The 21,279-nt window shown below is 39.1% G+C and overlaps 1 protein-coding gene across 1 annotated transcript in view; it reads right to left on the bottom strand.

Moving 5' to 3' along the window:
- Window positions 1-21,279, bottom strand: part of LOC124147162 (serine-rich adhesin for platelets-like) — a 256,087-nt gene that overhangs the window by 121,047 nt on the left and 113,761 nt on the right. The window contains exons 4-5 of the mRNA XM_046517776.1: window positions 12,919-14,082; window positions 12,407-12,562 (exon numbers count right to left, since the gene is read on the bottom strand). Of these exons, the coding sequence (XP_046373732.1) occupies window positions 12,407-12,562; window positions 12,919-14,082 (1,320 nt within the window). The remainder of the gene's footprint in view (window positions 1-12,406; window positions 12,563-12,918; window positions 14,083-21,279) is intronic.

Raw genomic sequence — 21,279 nt, 5'->3', positions numbered from 1 at the left:
ATTGTTCAGAGAACAGGGAATAACCATTGCCAGTATTTTAACCGCATTGGGATTTATTATATCGACTTTGACTCTCGGGTTAACCGGTGGTACAGGATGTGGCACACCCCCTAGCGATAGGGGTGGCATAAAAGAGTGGATAAAAAAGCATTTAAAAGCATTAGGTTCAGCACTTGGGAAGCTCGCTGGGAAAGCCACGTCTGCACTTCCAGGTATAATAGGGAGTATAGTTTCCTGGCTCTTGAATTTATTAGCAAAGACCATCACTTGGCTTAGTCAAAACTTGTGGGCACTGATCGTAGCAATTGCCGGGCTGTTGACGTATCCGCTAAAGACTATTTAACCAAATCAGTTCGCTAAGAACTATTTAACCAAATCATGAGTAAACCAGCCGCGACTCCACCTACTATAAGCGCTGTTTTTTCATCGATATGTTGTTGATTTATAGCTGCAATATGTGGTGGCACTTGTGGTTGTGCGTTAGTATATGTGTTAGTATAGAACTAACTATCTGTGGCTTGACTATTCCCGTTTCGCCTGTGTTTGTTTGCGTTATTTATTCGGTGTTAATATCTGAATTTATACCTGGTTTTTGTTGATCGGTAGCAATAACAATTTTATTATTATAACCGATCACTTGACCGATCTTAAGTTCCATATTACTCGGAGACATGTATAGTCCCGGCGCATAAACGTTGTCTACTTTGGATTGAGCGTACTGTTATACATCTTGATAACGCTTTATAGAAGATGGTATGTCAACTGGTGAATTAATAGCATCCTCCACGTTTGCAACAAACTGTTTTTGCGCATCGAGTGCTGTCCCAGAACCGATTATTCCCGTTCGTGTTTACGATTGTGCACCAAGAATTGCCCATACATAAGTTCTTATTGATTCATTGACTCTTACAACTCCTGGGTTAGTAAATTTATTTTCTGTTTTATCATTAAGAAATTCATTCCAAGCGTTTGCGGTATCGTTCAGTTGTACAAATTTTGTAACAATATAAATTAAACCACTCTTAAAACTCATAATATCTCCTCTCCAATCGTTACTCGAAAGTTCCCAGTCTTTATACCAATGATGGGTTTTTTAGAAAATAATCATACATTCTTATGTAAAGTTTGCTGGTATGCAACAACTTAAATGCATTAAATGGACCTTTGTTAACTTCTTTAAATAAATCATTGCTTTCTTCTTTGACGGTTATTTTCCTTGTGTAAGGAAAGCCTAAACATGGTTAATTCCTTTATTACGCCAATCTTTACTCGTAGAAACATTAAATTCCTGACAAATACGTTCGAAGGCCCTCTTATCGTACGGATTATTTGTGGAATTCCATGCTCGATCCTGCGGTAATGGAGCACTAATTTCTTTAAGTATACGTCTTAGCTGATAGTACACGTGAAATGATAAAACAGACTTATTTAGTTCAAATCCTGGGGCATAAAGAGATACACCACATTCTGTAGTTGCACACCATATGGCAAAGTTCAACTGATTCTGCAAAAATTGCATCGGATTATGAAACCAATCGTGCACCATTTTATCGCTAGTTGCCGTGACCCTGTATTTTTCAAAGATATCAGGGAATTCAACGAAAAACTTAGCACCAGAGGCACTTACTAAAATCGACTGATTAGTAATGTAAGTTGATTTCATATTTAAGTTATGATATAGTATCTTTGTATATTTAATATGTATGTTACGCTCCCGGGAATAACAAATGGTCAGTCTATTCAACTGCTTTATACTATGGATAACTCGGCTGGTCAACTTGAAGTCGCTATCTGTGATGTAACATATTACCCGTGGTGGACCAATATAAGTACTGCAAGAGGTAATAATGAGTTCTGGATACGTATAGACAGACAGGCCATACCTGATGGGTATTACAGCGTATGCTCACTCAATGATGAATTTTTTAAGACTTTGGGAGTTAGTCTCACACAAAATGAGTGGAATTGGATGCTGATTTTAAGCGCTGGAGAAAGGGGTGTAATTCTAAGTACGAAATTAGCAGATACACTTGGATTTGAAAGTGGAATGATAGCAATGGCACCCAACTCAGTATTGCATGGAATTAAATTACCAGATTTAGTTCCCTATAAAGAGTTGTGCATTCATCTTGATCAGATAAGCACGACGGATAATATTCAACTCAAAAGTCCTTCAACTCTACTCAGAGCTATTCCAGTCAAAGATGAAAAATACAATAGCGGTAGAACGGAATCTTTCTCATCATTACAATATAAAAAATTAAAGCGTGGTATTATTTCAGACCTCAAAATTTCTGTGTTAGATGTAAAACACCAACCTGTACATATAGGATACTTAAGTGTAACACTCCATATTATAAATAATGGTTGATTCATCAGGCCCTGGAACGCTCAGACAATGTAATACAATTGCGCTTTCCGATCTCGGAGACACAGAAGGATTCGGTAAACCCGGTACCGATGGTAAGTTATACGCTTTACACTTACAAGATAATGTTTACAAGCGGAAAGAAGTTACATTCACAGGTAATCTACGAGATTTGAGCTATGTCGACGTTAGTAGACTCCATAAAAACACTTCGTACAATCTTACTCTCAACAATGATAATAAATGGACTATGGTCAAAGCAAAGATCGAGTGGTTACTGAATATCGTCATTACCCCACCGTATGTGATGACGGGTAAGGTACATAATTTAACTAAGATAATAAATAGTGGGATTGTACTCGCGGCTTATATCCCATCAAAACGAAAAAGTGTGTTAGTCTCTCCCCTGCCAGAAAACCCAGGTCATATGTTATTTAGTCTTCCGGCCGTAAAAAATGTTAGTTTAAATTTGGTTACTGAATTCAATGATATTAAACAGAACTTGAGTGCAATACCTAATATTTCTATGCTTATTATTGAAGTCTTGTTCGGAGATGCACCGGAAAATGCCTTCGAAATATTACCAGGTCTATCGATTAAATGGCTCAAGAAACATGAGCGTCGACGTTGCAGTATTATTCATATTGGAGCATCACCCGTTGCAACCCTTGAGGGGGTCCAAATTATTAAAAGGGACAGCATTTCTCTTACTAAGATATTCTTGCCGTATAATATACATTTGATAAGGTTGATGTATACTCTCAAAACATTTAAGCAAGACCAATTAAAGACTATTATATGACCATAATATACACTATGGGTTTATATCCGGCGCTCGATGAGGCATCTGAAAAGTTGGATACTGTTGATGGATTTCGATTACATCAAATAAGCGACATAAAACATCGAATAGAAAAGGAGAGGGAGTTTAGACTTGGATTGTATAAAAAGTATCGTAGAGCCGTTAATGATCTCGATGGAGTTGACATCGCGCTTGTAACGGCTGGCATGGGACTCGGTGTAGCTGGTGTCGGTTTATTATCAACTATAATCGCCGCGCCTATCGTACTTAGCATGGAAATAGCGGCTGGAGTCTCAGGACTGGCAGGAATAATGATAAAATTCATTTCTCGTAAGTTGCAAAAGAAAGCATTAAAACATGATAATATTCGGATACTGGCCGAAACAAAGTTGAACAGCATTGAGGATCATATTTCAACAGCAATGGCTGATTGTAAGATATCCGAGGAGGAGTTTCGTTTAGTGCTGTCGGAACTCACCAAATACAATGTAATGAAGCAGGAGATTCGATCCAATTCTCGTAAGACCAGTGGTATTAGCGAAGACAAGAAAAAAAAGTTCATAGAACAGGGGAGACAACAAGCGCGTCAATTATTCCATGCCAAAACCAAAGAACTGGCTGGAGATTAAAAATAGATTGCTTACTATCATTAGATCGCACCGCATAAAAAATCATACATTCATTTAGACAAATGCTTACATAAGTATATAAAAATGGAGAATTACAAACCAACAAAGGAAGAACTCGAAAAATCTATCGAAACATTTTTGCTCAGGGACAAAATTATCAAATGGAGAGAATTAACACAAGGTATATATACTAGCCACATAAAGAAACTGTGCACGGAGAAAATATAGATATAAGGGCACACCGTCCATATATGAAAGATAGGTTTGAACACAGCAATTATTGGAGACATTCAAACGCTCATGCACGTGTCATGCGATATGACGTCATTGATGTGGGCCTATGGACGTGCAATGTGTTCCTGCACGTGCATCCTGTGCAGCTGTACACAGCATGTGCAACTCAAAATTCGCTTTCACTTTTGAAAGCATGATCTGTGGTCATTCAAAAATTCAAAACTTCTCAGGCGCAGACACAAGCATATCACAAGCAAATCATGCCAAGATTGACAGCTGCACAGCGTCATGAAGCCATTGGAATGATCCGAGCGGGAATGAGGCAACAACAGGTGGCAACACATTTCCAATGCCATCGTTACACGATATCGGCATTGGTGAGGCGTTATCAGAACACAAATGACGTTGCCGACCACCCACGTTCAGGACGTCCCCGAGTAACGACGCCAAGACAGGACAGATGGATTCGAGTTACACATCTCCGACACAGGTTCCAAACGGCAGTAACGACGTCCCAAACAATTCCTGGACTGCGCCGTATCCATCCCAACACTGTCAGGAATCGTTTACGTTAGTACGGGATTCGACCACGACGCCCTGCCATACGTCCCATCCTGACACACCGTCATCGAGGAGTCAACCGTCTAAGATGGTGTCGAAATCATGTTCGCCAACCTCGAATATGGTGGAGAAATGTTGTCTTTACAGATGAATCGAGGTTCAACATTTCCCACAGTGACGGTCGCCAACGTGTCTACCGGCGTTTGGGAGAACGTTATGCACGCAACTGTATTGTGGAGAGGAATCGCTTTGGAGGTGGCTCTGTGATGATTTGGGGTGGGATAACAGCACGGCACCGAACACCTTTGGTGGTTGTTCAGGGCAATCTCACCAGTGTTGGCTACAGAGATCAGATTCTGAGGCCTGTGGTCATTCCTTTCCTGCAACGTCATGGCCCGGGATTGACATTTCAACAGGACAACGCTCGTCCTTACACGGCTAGGGTCGCAATGGATTTCCTTCACCATAACAATGTCATGTTACTGCCATGGCCTGCAGTTTCTCCAGATCTCTCCCCAATAGAGCATGTGTGGGATGAAATGGAGCGCCGTCTGCGGCGTCTTCCACATCCTCCAGATAACGTCCGTGACTTGGCACAGGATTTGAGGAGGATATGGCAGGCCATTCCCCAGGCCTTCCATGCCCATTTGGTGGACTCAATGCGTCGCCGATGCACTGCTGTGATTCACGCACAGGGTGGTCATACCCGTTATTGACTTTGTGACTTTGTCGTATGACCCCCTACTCCATTTTGATCTTCTGACGTCATCGTAACAGATGTTGTTCAGGTCCCGTTGACATTTTCTTATGGTCCGATCATTCAGCTGCTACAGCGTCTGCATCATTTTGTTCTTGCTGTGTTGTATTTCAATCCAGAATATATTTTCTCCGTGCACAGTTTCTTTATGTGGCTAGTATATATTTGATGATATTTGGACATCAGGGATTTTTCCTCCTTCGTGGCATGATGCGATTGTAGTCCCTATACCAAAACCAGGACGGGATCATACAGATCAATCAAATTACCGTTCGATATCTCTCACTAGCTGCGTTTGCAAAACTATGGAACGTATGGTGAATAATCGATTAGTTTGGTATTTGGAGACCAATCATCTCAATACAGATATACAATGTGGTTTCCGGAAAAATAGAAGTACCTTTGATCATCTTGTGCGTTTAGAATCGTTCATAAAAAATTCCATTGTAAATGAACAACATGCTGTATCCATCTTTTTCGATTTAGAAAAAGCTTATGATACAACTTGGAAGCATGGCATTTTAAAAGATCTTCATGAGTTTGGATTGCGAGGTCGTTTGCCTCAGTTTATATCCAGTTTTTTAACTGACAGACAATCTCAAGTCCGTGTGGGTTCAACCCTGTCTGACCATTACAATCAGGATCAGGGTGTTCCACAAGGCAGTATCTTGTCTGTCACATTATTCAGCATTAAAATTAACAGTCTCTCCAAGGTATTGAATGACTCAATTGAAGGGTCACTCTTTGTAGATGACTTTAACATATCTTGTCGTGGCAAAAACATGCACACAATAGAAAGGCAACTGCAGCTTTGCCTAAATAAAATCCAAAAATGGTCGCTTGAAAATGGTTTTAGATTTTCTAAAGCAAAGACAAACTGTATCCATTTTTGTAGAAATTATAGACCGCATAAAGACCCGGAACTGTTGTTAAACGGTGCCCCCATCAAGGTTGTTGAGGAGACCAAGTTCTTGGGTCTTATATTTGATCGCCACTTGACGTTTTTACCCAATATAAAACATCTTAAAACTAAATGCTGGAAGGCTCTTGATCTACTAAAAGTTGTTGCAAATACAAAGTGGGGTGGGGATCAGACAACCTTACTTCACCTGTTTAGATCCCTTATTAGATCTAAACTAGATTATGGTTCAATTGTTTATGGTGGAGCTGCTAAAAGTAATTTAGAGAAATTCGATAGCATACATCATCAGGGACAGCGGCTCTGTCTTGGAGCAGTTAGAATATCTCCTGTAGATAGTTTGTACGTGGAGGCGGATGAACCTTCGCTTGCACAACGTCGCTTGAAATTATCTCTTCAATATCTAACTAAATTACATTTCAACCCATCAAACCCAGCTTATAATTGCGTCTATGATCCACTTAATGAGGAACTGTTTCAAAACAAGCCCAAACTTATCCCACCACTTTGGGTTTGGATCAAACCTCATAATGCAGCTACTTATATTGATTTAGACATCATATCTCCATATGCACTTCTGTCTACTCCTCCTTGGCAATTAGTCAGGCCTGAAGTAGACCTTTCTCTCACTAATTTTAAAAAATCTGACACAAATCAACTAATTTATCTAAAAGAATACAACCAATTACGATCCTCATACAGATCTATATTAACAGATGGATCCAAGGATGGTGGCGCCGTTGCCAAGCGCCACTGTCATTGGATCCAGGACGATATCAAACCGAATGCCAGATAACTGTTCCATTTTTACGGCAGAGGCTAAGGCCATATTAACAGCATTAGAATATATAAATAACCAATCAAAACATAAACAATTTATTATATTTTCAGATTCACTTTCTTGCCTTCAAGCTATCAAAAATCTATCTTGTACACATCCACTTTTAATCAAAACTGTTGAACTGTTTAATGATCTTGCTACTGGCCAATGCGACATCGTTTTTTTGTTGGTTACCGAGTCATGTTGGTATTATTGGTAACTCACTGGCTGATTCTGCAGCTAAAGCAGCACTCAACAAATCTGTGACACCACTTCTGATTCCATACAGCGATTATAAGTCAGTGATCAGATGTTATATCAGTGATCTCATGAAAAAGAAGTGGGACACCCAAGCAGGTGTAAATAAATTGCATGAAATTAAACCAACTATTGGCTACACCTACTTGGATTGTCAGTCCAGATTTGAAGAGGTCATTTTGCGGTGATGTCGTATTGGCCACTCGAGATATACACATGAGTATCTTTTAAAAGGTGAAGATCCTCCGTTCTGTATCCCTTGTGATGAAAGAATCACGGTCAAGCATGTCCTGCTTGACTGTATTGATTTTTCAAACACAAGGGAAAAGTATTTCAAAGTATCATCCATTACGGATCTTTTTAATCAGATAAGTCCTCATTTTATACCTGGTTTTGTAAAGGAAATTGAATTGACTATGTATTGTAAATAAATAAATAACTTTTACTATTGATAGTATGAATACTTAAATGAGATTGTAAGTGGCTATATCCTCGAAGGGGGTTAAAGTAGTGTAAAATTATTGTCCCCCTGAGAGGATATGTAAGACCACTTCATTCAAAGTAATTTAGCTATCACTGTTTTTAAACGCAGAATATTTGTATATTTTTATTTTCGGCTAACCTCGCCAACATTCGCCAATGACTAAAGGAATGGTGTAAATCCTGCTTGGGAACCATGAAGGTAGCAAAGGTACTGTTAGTCCCCATGGTCCCTAGTATGGTGGCCTAACTTTAGTTGTTGGTGATTAATAGCCTGTTTTTAGAATGTGTCGTCTGTCGTAATCCAATAATTTTATTGATCTAAAACTAGTTTTAAATAATAATCTGTGATATATTGCTAGTTGTTGTACTGTCCTTTGACGACAGTTTTTATATATGCTATACCTTGTTCAAGTCACGATATGGCTGAAATATTGCCGATGTGACTTTAAATATTAACTCACTCTAATAACATGCTGTACCGAGCCACGTTGGAATCACTGGGAACACAATGGCCGATGCTGCTGCTGAGGCAGCACTCAACAAATCTGTGACACCACGTCTTATCCCAAACAGCGATAGCAAACCTCTCATCATATGTTACATCCGAGATCTGATGCAAAAAAGGTGAGACACCAAGTAGTTATCAATAAGTGACAGGAAATTAAACCAACTATCGGTTACATCTACTTTAGTCAGTCCAGATTTGAAGAGGTCATAATGCGACGATGTCGCACTGGCCATCGGAGATATACACATGAATATTCATTGAAAGGTGAGGATCCTCCATTTTGTATCCTTGTGATGAGAAAATCACAAGTCCTGCTTGATATGTGTTCTTTTAATTCGGCTAAATCTGTCACTAATCGCCAACACCTGACGGAATGATGTAAGTCATGTAAGGGTCCATGCAGGTAAGCAAAAGTTCCCATATTTCCTAGTGAGGTGATAAACCTTCAGTTGCTGGCGTTCTATAGCCTTTTATATTTTGTATCGTTACATGTATTGAAATCTTTTAATGGTTGTGTACAAGTTTAGAAGAATAACCTGTGATATTTTAGTTATTTTATTGTCCTTTATTGATAGGCTTTTATTGTTGAAATGTATATATTATGTTTAACATTTGTTAGTCACGATATGGCTGAAATACTGCCGATGTGACTATAAATCTCAACTCACTCACTCATTTAACATTGGGTGTGATGATTTTAAACAACTGGCATTATTGAAGGCCCTGTCTCGTACCGTAAAGTTATTTACACGTAATCCTATTATAATGGATGCAACTATCATCAACCGGTGTTTTTAAGCCAACTCATTGCTGAGTATATTTTCATATTGGCTGGCATTGTGCACAACCACCAGTGGCTTTAGTGATGACATAAGTCCTGCTGGGGTATCATGCAGGAAGCCGAGGTACACGTAAGTCCACATGATCCCCAGCGAGATGGCCTAGCTTTGGTTATGGTGGCCTACAGCCCGTGTTTTAAACTCTATTAATGATATTGTTATGTATGTTTGATAAAATGATTCATTTGTGAAATTATCAACTTGTTCTCGTCGCTATGTGGCTGAAATAATGCCGATGTGACGTTAACGTTTGACTCACTCACTCACTGGAACACTGAAACACCAGATGAAGATTGTAAAGATTCCGTACTTACTCTCCTCAGCCCACACGTGTCGAATAAATTGGCAAAATCGAAATCGAGTGAGAGCACACTGAATAGGATCGAAAAGAACTGGGACTGAAAGTAAGTCCCGTCCTCTTATCGTTCTGATAACAATATCCAGGCTCTCAGTCACTGGCATCATTTCGTCAAGAGAACATTGGCATCTCAAACGATCTGACAAATAATCAAAGACAGCCTTTTGCAGAAATGTAAAATCGAAACTGAGTTCATATTTAACGTTACATCGGCAATATTTCAGCCATATGGTTATATAAGTTATACATTAAGAAACATAAAATTAGATTTTAAAAAACCTGTCATGGATGGATAGTAAAATAACTAGCAGGATTTACACCATCCCTTCAGCTGTTGATGATGGTACACAATTAAGCCATAAGTTTAAATGAACAAATATACTACGTTTAAACCTGAGGTATGAATAAATGAACTTTAAATGATGTGGTCTTACATATCCTCTCATGGTGGGGAACAATAAATTTAAGCTACTTCAACCCCCTTTGAGGATACAGCCACTAACCATCTAAGTTACAAACCATACATTACTAATATATAATAAGGCTATCTACACAAATCAACATTTATCGATAAGTTCAATTTCCTTAAAACAAATTCTCATAATTAAATGAGAATTGCTTGTATTAGAAAGATCCTTAATTGATGATGATTGAAATATCTATCCATTGTTATGGAAAAATTAACACAGTCAAGCATGTCCTGCTTTATGTACTCTAAAAAAAACAAAAACGCACAGCCAGATTTGTGTGAGGTAGGAAAATATGTTTGTACGAGGAACCGTATAAGGTATTGAGCCAAAATGTTGTGGAGAGAACACTTGGTGATTGTAGTCATCTCAGTTATCGGTACATAGGAAGGTAAGCTACCATCAATAACGCGTATGTCCCCCGCTGGAATCGATAGCAGCCTGACATCTCCTGCCAATTGAAGAGACGAGTATGCGTATCACATCCCGGGTAATAGTAGCCCACTCGGCCTGCAACCCAAAAGCCAACTGTTGCAACGCCTGGGGTTGTGGCTGACGTCGACGTAGTCGTCTATCAAATTCATCCCATAGGTGCTCTATCGGGTTCAAATCCGGGGATCTGGAGGGCCAGAGGAGAACATCAACGTTGTTTGGTGGACAGGCTCTTGCGATCCGTGATTTGTGCGGTCTAGCGTTATCCTGCTGGAATACACCGTTGCCGTTGGCTGCAATTGGGAGGACGTGTGGTAGGAGAATTCCGTTGATGTATCGTTGAGCCGTAAGATTGCCATGGATAGGGACCAAACCTGTCCTGCCATGATAAGAGATACCCGCCAACATCATAACGCTACCCCCACCAAATCTGTCCACTTCCTGTACGCCAATGCAGTCGTTATTGCGATGTTCCCAACTCAATATGACGCGCCGAACAGGACGTTTTGCCCGTAGACCTGCTGCTCTTAAACGGTTCCGTACGGTCTGGTCGGAGATTTTGCGCAGTCCGGGTATTTGGGATGCTGTTGAGGTGGCTGTGGCCGTCCGTTGACGTAGGAGGCGCAGTCGGATGTTGCGATCTCGGGCGGGGCCTGGTTACACTTGGTCGTTCCGACCTTGGCCGATCACGGGTTTACCCATGCTGTTGAAACCGATCCCATAGCCTTGTGATGGTGCAGGGCGCAACATTGAAAACCCTGGCTGCAAGCGGCCTATGACGTTGTTTCTTTGCACTTCTGTTAATCTTGGCATGTTGTTGAACTGTCACTGTTCGATTGACGCAGATGAGAGGCAATGAGAAACCCTGCACTTTAATACCGTTCATAGTGCTGCTGCGCGTGCAGGACGTGCAGCTCCATGACCCTTTTGTTAATGCACTGGCTGCGTTTTTCCGATTCGAACGTGTTTCCCGACTTATGGTTTGCATGTCCTTTTTGTGATCGTTTGATCCTGTTAAATTGTCACTGACACTATTACATATTAAATCTCTTCATTTTGCAACTCTTGGGCCTATAAGTTTGCTCTTAGAGCCAAAAATATCCGTATTGCGTTTCTTTATTTCAAGAGTATATTTCGACAACATTGTTAATATTGCTTGTGTAACACATGATCGTGACATTTTATTTTCGCATGGTTTGGGATTTGTATGGCTACATCAGCATGTTTGGGACAATATAGTTTGTTGGTTTTTGTTGGTTTTTTTTGTTTTTTGTTTTTTGGGGGGGGGGGTGTATTTAAAACGTCTCTTATAGATGAATTTCGTCAAAACTGGATGTCAACACTCAACAATAGCAGTCGATGTGTGATGTATAAAGAATATAAAACTGTAATTGAACCTGAAAGTAATTTGCGTAGTTACAATGGCAAACATGTATGCAAAGTCATTATAAATTAAAGATGTAATGTTCTACCTTTGCGTCTGAACGAGAGGGGGAGGAGGGGGGAGGGGGGAGGTGGCAGTCTATTGAATCATATTTACATATGTGTGCTGTTTGCAATATATCTGTTGAAGATGAATATCAAATGTAGCTTTCTTCACTTTCCTTTGACATAATTCGATTAAAGTCCTACGTGGGAACATTTTCATGGTCCTGACCTGGTCGAGGACGGGGATGGCGTCCTAACCCCATTGTGTATACTACTCATACTTCGGGTCTCGTACCTCAACCCGTTTCATCATAGAGCCTTTATGGTTTTGAAAAGCACACGTCCAATATTTGAATGCACATCTTTAAAGCAGAAATTGCATGCTTCTAGACACCACTTCGGTATAACAAGGCAAAATGCATTACAAGTTTAAAACCGCAAGTTGCATACTTCTTTAGTGACGAAGTTATGTGTGACTTTAGTCATTTGACCTATAGCACCAGTTCATTAGCAATCAATCTAAACAGACACTGTGATACTTACGTGTAAATCCGACTATAAACTTTAAGGCGCAGGTGCATGTAATTGGATCAAAGGCTACACCTCTAGCGCATCTGCGTCGGTGGGTTAGGGTTCCAACCTTCTCAAAATATTGCGTGGGATCCTCTGGATCCGGGGACACTCTGAGACACTCTGGATCTACGAGAGTCAACATTTACAAAATAACTCATTTCGGAGCAAACATATACATTTTAAAGGGTAAAATAAATGAGTGAGTAGTGTGTTTGGCCCCATGCAGTATATTCAAACAATACTCATGTGAGGAGTGAGTACTTTAGCCACACAACGCTTGTTCTGGTAGAAGTAATTTATGCTCAATAATAACATTTTACCTGAATAACACATTATTGTGTAGAAAGTTCTTTTGAATTTCAGCAGTTTGATGCATGTATCTTTAACCATATCATTTAGTTTTATTTTATGTTTTACACGTAAAATACGTGTCTTTAAAAAAGTATTCTTTTTAAGCATAAACGCTTTAATAAAACACTTACGTATGTAGATGTTTGTGGTTTCAAAATACATTTGGCTGTTGATTCCTTCTTTTCGTATTGCCTTTTCCATCGTTGTAGATGGTGCATCTTTTGTAAAAGATGGTGGGCTAGTGGTAGATGAAGGTGGTGTTGTAGGTATGGCCGTACTTGTTATCAACGTCCCTGTAGTAGGTTTTATTGAACTCTGTGTAGATGGTGCTGTACTTGTAATATTCGCGGTAGATGTTCGTAATGTAGTAATTGTACTCATGGGTGTTGTGCTTGTAGTTATCGGTGTACTAGGGGTCATAGTAGTTATAACTGAGCTTAAAGGTGTTGCAATACTTGAGGTAGATAGAAGTAAATTAGTTGGTGTGGTCTTAGTACCGGTAGGCTGTGTTGGAGACATGATAGTAAATGATTGATTTAAGGTCATGAGTGACTTGACCGTTGACGTTTTGCTTGTAGGTGATGTATTATCAGATGGAGACGTGGCATTACTATGTGTGGACAAAGATGGCAATGTTCGATTTAAGGCTAAGGATGTAGTTTTGACGGACGGCGTTTTAGCTATGAAAAGGGGTAATGGAATTTTCATTCCGAATGAATTATCGTTTGATATATCATGATTAGACCCCCTGAGTAAGTCCAATAGCGTCTCGCTTCCACCTAAACCCGCAAGCAAACCAAGAGGTATGAGAGTGAAATGGTCTTGCTGAACCAATTGTCGTGTCGTAGTCGATGTCATAAAGGTAGTAGGTGGGGATGTGGAAGTACTAGTTGTAGATGGTGTTGAGGTTGTGGTTGCAGAAGCAATTTGTGTTGTTGGATTATGGGTTGTATTGGAGATGTCTGTTGTAAACGATGAGGTTGAAACTGTTGCAGTGATAGTTTCTTGAGAGGTAGGCGATTTAGACGTTGGTGAAGCAATAGTCAGCATAACAGTTGAACGATTAGATGAAGAAAGTGGTATTGTGGTACTCATCCCATTTGATGTCACAGGGGTTTGTGTCACAAATGTTTGCAGAGAGGTTGCCATAGATGAAGTCGCGACTGAATCCATTTTTGTCATTGTTGGTGCAAACGTTGTTGAAGAGGCAACAATATATGTCTCAGAAATTGTCCTAGTTTTCCATGTGGTCCCTTCACTGCGCGCTCTCTTGCTTTGCCATAATACAGGTGTTCCTGAATTTAAGATATCACAGTGTTATTCACCCAGTTTTGCCAGTAATACTCAAACTTAAAACAAACCAAAAGACAAATATGATCTGGCTAACTAGGGCATAAATTTGGGACTTATATATATATGACTTCCAGGATTTTCGATAACTGATCGACAAGGACTTTCGTCAGGCCATGTCAATAATAGCTAATGAAAGAGTCGAGCGTACAAGTAGATACTTAGTTATCAGCAAAATTCATGACTTCTTATTTTCCTTTGTGTTTTTAATGATTTTTTTTATTCAGCTCAGAAGGTACATAGCCTTGTCTTCATTGTCATCGTAACATGAGAGCATGGTAAATATCATGAGAAAAATAGACGGCATGTAACATGACAGTAAGTTCAGAATCCGACTCACGTTGATATCGATTAGTAACTCAATGAGGCTGCTTTATAGTTTTCTCCATTAAACTCCACTTTATAGAAAATATGAAATTATTGTTCTGTTTCTTCTAACTGTAAATGTCTTTCAGCATAAGATTTAACATGGTTTTCTTCCTTTAACACGTGCTAGGTAAATGTATATTTTTGCTAATATCAATAAGTGATTTGATAAGAAGTTGTTTGTACCTCGAAAATATATATCTTGTTTTGTAATAATAACACGCCCGAAAATAACATTTATGAAAGCATTAACTTCGTCCCGGAATTCTTTTACTTAAGAACATTCCAAACGTAGGTGATCAATGTTTTCATTGTCTGAATTGCACATAGGTTGCTGACAACCAAGGTCGTCTTTAACAATTCCTTTTCAGAGTTTATATTTTTGTGTAGGAATTTGAATTGAAATTCTAATAGTTTTATTTCTGTTGTAGATTTTCTTTATTGTAAGAATACATATTTCTAATTTATTTGATTTTTAATACTCGTTCGAACTTCTCAAAAAATTCTGGAAAATTAGATGATGAAATAAAGGTATCATAAAATATTCTTGAACCTTTGCTTGTCTTAAGTAAATCATGTACATGTTTGCCATTGCATTGAGTTTCGATATTTAGCATCATGCACACGATCTTTCCATGGCTTAGGGATTTTAGCAAACGGTTATATCTAATAAAGTACCTTTTTATGTCATGCATTATTATAGCTCAGTTAATGGAATAAAACCGTTTGAGTTACATAAATCCTTTACATGGCAAATATCCCTTGTATACCAATTTTTGATAACAAAATCCGGAAATTGACATTTATCAAATAGCATTGACATCGTTTTCGTATATTTATATTTGTTCCAAGCGTCTAATGTGTCTTTCCAAGGGTACGCCTGAAAGATAGTAGCATTTTTTATAGAAATATATGGTTTGATACATGATAATTTTAGTCAGTAAATAAACATTGTAGTATCAACATATTTTCTAACTAGGTATATTCTTTTTATTTTGTCTTCCTTTCCATTCTATATAAAGTTGAAATGAAATGCTGTTTCATTCTTACATTATATACTCTTCAAAAAAAGAAACTTGACATAGATGTAAAACCAATTTTTGCCAAATATCTAAAATAATTACAGGAAATGAGAACCAAATAAGTCAAACAGAAAGATGATGTGTCTATAATTCGCGAAAACACACGCAAAGCACATAAACGTAGCGTTTGGGGATCAATTTTACAGCTACATCCAAACGCAACCGCCTGTGAAAAACGTGCGGCACAGGATCCTGCATTTAGGCATGCAGGCCCCCCTGCTGAATGGGTGTAAAAATCCACATCAATGGCTGTTCATACAGTCCTTATAACGGCAGTAGAGGCGGTGACAGAATGCCAAGACTGAATGCAGCTCAACGGAACAACGTCATTGGGAGATTACAAGCTGGAGCAACTCAGCAAGAAGTGGCCAGGCACTTTGGCGTATCCAGACAGACAATCTCCGCACTGTGGACCCAATACAACAACACCAACAGAGTTAACGACAGACCAAGGTCAGGAAGACCAAGGGTGACAACCCAAGCAGAAGATCGATACATCCGGCTGCGACACCTCCGAGACCGCACTACCACAGCCACGTCTACAACCACACAGATCCCTGGGGTACGCAAAATATCAGATCAAACGGTACGCAACAGACTGAGGGAGGCTGGACTTTTTGCACGAAGACCTGTTCGACGTCATGTATTGACCCCACGTCATCTGGCGGACCGTCTACTTTGGTGCCAACAGAGGGTTAGATGGACACGTGCAAGGTGGAGAAATGTACTGTTTACTGACGAGTCCCGTTTCCTACCCACACGTGCTGTTTGGCGCGCACGTGTCTACAGACGTCGGGGTGAACGTTACGCCCCCAACTGTGTGCAGCAGGTTGTCCCATTTGGCGGCGGGAGTGTCATGGTATGGGCCGGAATTCATCCCGGTGGTAGGACGCCTCTCTTGCATGTGACAGGTGCATTGACAGGTGTGCGTTACAGAGACTTGATCCTACAGCCTTACGTTCTTCCTCACGTCAACGTTCATGGCGGACAGTTCCAGCAGGACGAACGTTTGACCGCATATTACACGTGTTTGTCAGGACTTCTTACAGCACAACAACATCCAGACATTACCTTGGCCAGCCCGGTCATCAGATTTGTCCCCGATTGAGCATCTGTGGGACGAGTTGGATCGACGCGTTCGCAGAAGGAATCCACCGCCCCAAACACTTCCGGCGCTTCTTGATGCACTTCAGCATGAATGGCAGCACATCCAACAGCGTGTTATTGACAACTTGATTGCATCTATGGGTCGTCGTTGTCAAGCGGTGATTGATGCACGTGGTCGGCACAACCGATACTGACATTTTCTGTATCCCTGTGACATTAACTGTATCGTGTACGTGTGTCTGTCTAGGTGACACGATTAATTGTGTACATTGATCTTCAAACAGTGTTTCAATTATGGTTTCTGTGTCCCATTTTGAAACAATCGCATTATATTACATTTTGAAAGTCAGTGTCAAGTTTCTTTTTTTGAAGAGTATATAAATTAATTTTGGGGCTTTGGTAAAGCAGTTAATAATTATATAATATGTTGACAAAGCCAAGGTTTGTATTATGGTTATTTTTTCCTATTAAGGTCAAGTTGCGTCTCCGCCAGTTTGAAAGAATTCCTTTTATGGCAAACACCGGTACACTAATCCGTAAGGTGGCGCGTCGGAATTTCCGTCCTGGAAGTGTTGCTAATGTTAACTTGAGTTGCGATGCCTTGGAGCAACTATACACAGGAGGAAGATCGATTTGATGGAAAGGTTTGTAGTTGTTCACGAAACTTGCTTACTTTGTGTCAGATTGAAAAGAATCTTGGAAATCTTCGTCTTTATTTTGTTCCACTACGACGAGAGATTACCGCGGGGAATTGCAGTTATGGTTAAACGAAACGCCAGGGATGTGCAGGGAATGAATGACCGCGCATATTGTTGACATAATAAAGCAAATAAATAAAGCATGTGTAAATTAATTATCTATTACCCATTAGGTTATGTCAGTCGTCTACAGAGCATGAGTAAGTGAGTGAGTTAAAAACGTTACATCGGCAGTATTTAAGCCACATCGTGATTATCAAATGTTATACATAAAATAATCAGACTAGATAAGAACCTGTCCACAACGGACAGTAGAATTTATGTTTATAAAACTAGAAGGGTACCATGAAAGGATATTGCTGTACATGACAAGACATTATAAAAATGGACTATTGATCACCAGCAACTAAAGTAGGCCTCCACACTGGGGACCATGGGGACTTATGGAGAAGCTTTAGCCAAAGATTAAAACAAACAAATATTCTACGATTAAAACACTGATAGACATAAAATACTTTGAATGACGTTGGCTTACACACCCTCTCATAGGGACAATAATTTTACGCTACTTTAACCCCCATTAAGGGTACAGCCCCTGACAATCTCAGTTAATAATCATCACAATGTATCAATTAATTCAATTTCTTTTAAAAATCCATGACTCAAATGAGAGCCTATGTTAAAAGAATCCTTTATTGATGAAACTTTAAAATATTGATTTCTTGTGATGGAAAAATCAATACAGTCAAGCAGATTCTTCGGCAAAAGCTGCTCTTAATAAACCAATTTCCAACACAAACTTCCCATATTCTGATCTAAAACCTTCCATCAGACAATATGTGAATGACCATTGGCAAAAAAGTTGGAATACCAAGACTATGAACAAACTTCATGCTATCAAACCACTGATTGGTGGTCACGCACATTCTGGTTTATATCGTCATGATGAAGTTGTTTTGCAGCGATGCCGCATTGGACACAGTTATTATACACATTCATATTTATTGAAGGGTGAAGATCCACCTTTTTGTATACCTTGCCATAGCCCTCTTACTATGAAGCACATTCTGCTGGAATGTGTTGATTTTGCACTTGTCAGACAACGTTTTTATGGTAATGTTCGTACCTTATCTGAACTTTTTACCACAGTTTCTAATCACTTGATTTTAGCGTATTTAAAGGAAATCAAGCTCTATGATAAAATATAGATTTTTACCTGAACAGTCAGTCTTTTACCTCTGAATGTGATACATGACTGAGATTTTCGTGATTTTCAACATCACTTTTATTCTATTGGGTGCTATCTGATTACACAAAAGACATTTCTCGCCGTGAATAGCTGCAAAATTGCTGATGCGGCGTTAAGCAATATTCACTCACTCAATACAGTCAAGCAGGACATGACGATGAATGTAGAAAGAGCATTAGTAGTAAAGGTAATGATGGTTCTTGCTCACTTCCACTGGAGCCAGATTTATATACCTATACCACGACTACAGAGGGAATGTTTTATGTCAAAACGCTGATGCGATTCAACGATCGTCATGAGACGTATTAAAAGAAACATCAATATTAATTAATAATGAATAAAATTTACTATAGCCCACGAGGATATTGGAAAGGTATAGGAGCAATACTTATGAAAGAAGGAGAGCCTATTCTTTTTTATCTTAAAGATGGACCGGGCAGGGCATTTGTACGAGAAGAGTTGCTCATAGTTCCCAACGATACAGTATTACCGCCATAACCATAAGCATAGGTAGTTACACCATGCTTATAAATCCATCTCTTTGTATCTAAGGGGGATAATGATGTCTTGTTCGTTCTTAATCCATATATCCTGTGATTGTAACTTCTTAAAGAGTGCATCTCGTGTTTGAATGTTCTTCCGTTGAATAATGCTTCTTTATACTGTTTGTGTTTGATATGCTTTTTAACCATGTACTTCTTAACACCTTTAGCTTTTCTTATCTCTCCATTATCGGACATCTTTATAGAATACATCTTAGGTCTTAATCCGACATACTCCGCAATAGGGGTCCCAGCACATTCATCCTTCATCTTACCTAATACCTTTAAATTTTGGGTAAATTTTTGGGTAATCGCTCGTGTCGTACATAACTATTTTTTCTGCCACATCTTTATACACATCCTCGGTTTGTATTTTCATCAACAAAGAATCTGTGTCGGTATATAACACCTCGCATCTATCGCCATATGGCTTCTTAAGTTCGTTGTAATAAAAGTCATATATTAAGTGTTTTGTCAAGTCAAGAATACTCATACCAACGTACACAGGTCTGTTGAATTTTATATTACTCTTCTGCATATGTAGTGCAGCTAAGTCGTTATCAAATATCTTGCTTCTGTTAAAAGCCAGACTGGCTATAAGTTTCCTGAGTCTTTCCGCCTCATTAGACCTGACTAATTTAACATCAACACGCTTCCTTAGATTCTCCATAGTTTTACCAAATACTGAGTTATTCATGAGCTTATATAGATTCTTTTCAAAATCGCTGGTAGCTATCTTTCTTAAATCTGTGTTCAGCCTCATATAGGGCTCCATCCAAGGGCTTTGATCAAACTTTTGAACTCTGTGTATTTTCTTTAGTTTCATACCTAACGATAGATATAACTGGAGATTTCTGTAGTGAACTATATATTTTGTCTTATCCATCAAATTTGGTACGAGTTTTTCTATGTTAGCTAACCTAGTATTACCCATCAAGGAGTGTTGATATTCCGACATCCAATCTTTATTCACCATTAATCTTTCAGGAGCTAGCGGATAACTGTTATGGTCTTTATGTAAAGAATTTGGATATTCCACGTCAACTTCTAGTATGTACCCTTTATCGGAATCTGAGGAGATATCATTCACTTCGATATCATCGACCCACTCAAAACCACCAGTGGGTGAAGGTTGACTCATAGCCGATCCATACAAATTATTGGCGTTGAGATATAATATATGCGTGTTGGGTTTACTCGGATCATATCCTTCCACTGATTTATTATTAGCCTTAGAATTCCTTTTCGCTACCATCGATATACCACCTCTTAATCCTTTCTCAATAAACAAGTGCATATCGTAATCAGTGAGTAGTTTTAGTTCCACACCGGACTTCTTCAACAATGCATCCCACGATAGTCCGGGACTGAATTAGTACCATGCCGGGTCCAAGCCATATTGTTTTAAACATGTCTTTCTAAATATCTCGAATATATCGGCGAGTAACAATACATCGGTTTTTAAGTACAGATCGTGATAATCGCCTAAATTCTTACAACCTAATTTATCCCACACCATCAGAGCGTGTTCATAATCGGAATCGGTTATTTTAGATTCTGTTAAGTTACTAGAGAATGATTCAAGGGGTGGTAATTTAGTTTCATCGAATCTAGACCAATCATCCATATATTCGTAAGGATATACACCTTTTCTCAACAACAAATGATGAGTTAACCGATCAGTATATTGATTTGTTCTTGCAAAGTCATCGGGATTGTTAGCATTAGCTAAATTGTCCAGGGAAGATAACAGAAACTGTACGGAGTCTATGAATCTAAGTCCATTACTTTGCTTTATTCTGGCTTTCCCATCCTTGTCCGTATAATGTATAGTTTTAGTCAACGAGAATGATATATATTTTTCCATATTGTTAGGAATACACGTTAAGCCGCCGTCGGTCTTTGAGATGAGATGTGAATCATATCCTCTAAGGTTATGAAACACTACGGGGATGGGTATTGTTTGAGAATTCATTTTTAGTTTCAAGTTACACTCGTTATGCATGGCTCTCCGATAATTACCCGCCTTTATTTTTTACATTAATTATGGCTTTTTTCTTCTTATAATACGGGGGTCAATCTATATAAGATCCACCTT

Source organism: Haliotis rufescens, unplaced genomic scaffold (genome assembly GCF_023055435.1).
Source record: "Haliotis rufescens isolate VD_foot unplaced genomic scaffold, xgHalRufe1.0.p SCAF_90, whole genome shotgun sequence".
Lineage (NCBI taxonomy): Eukaryota > Metazoa > Mollusca > Gastropoda > Lepetellida > Haliotidae > Haliotis > Haliotis rufescens.
Note: the sequence above shows the minus strand (reverse complement) of the source record. Positions and strands in the feature narration are given on the sequence as shown.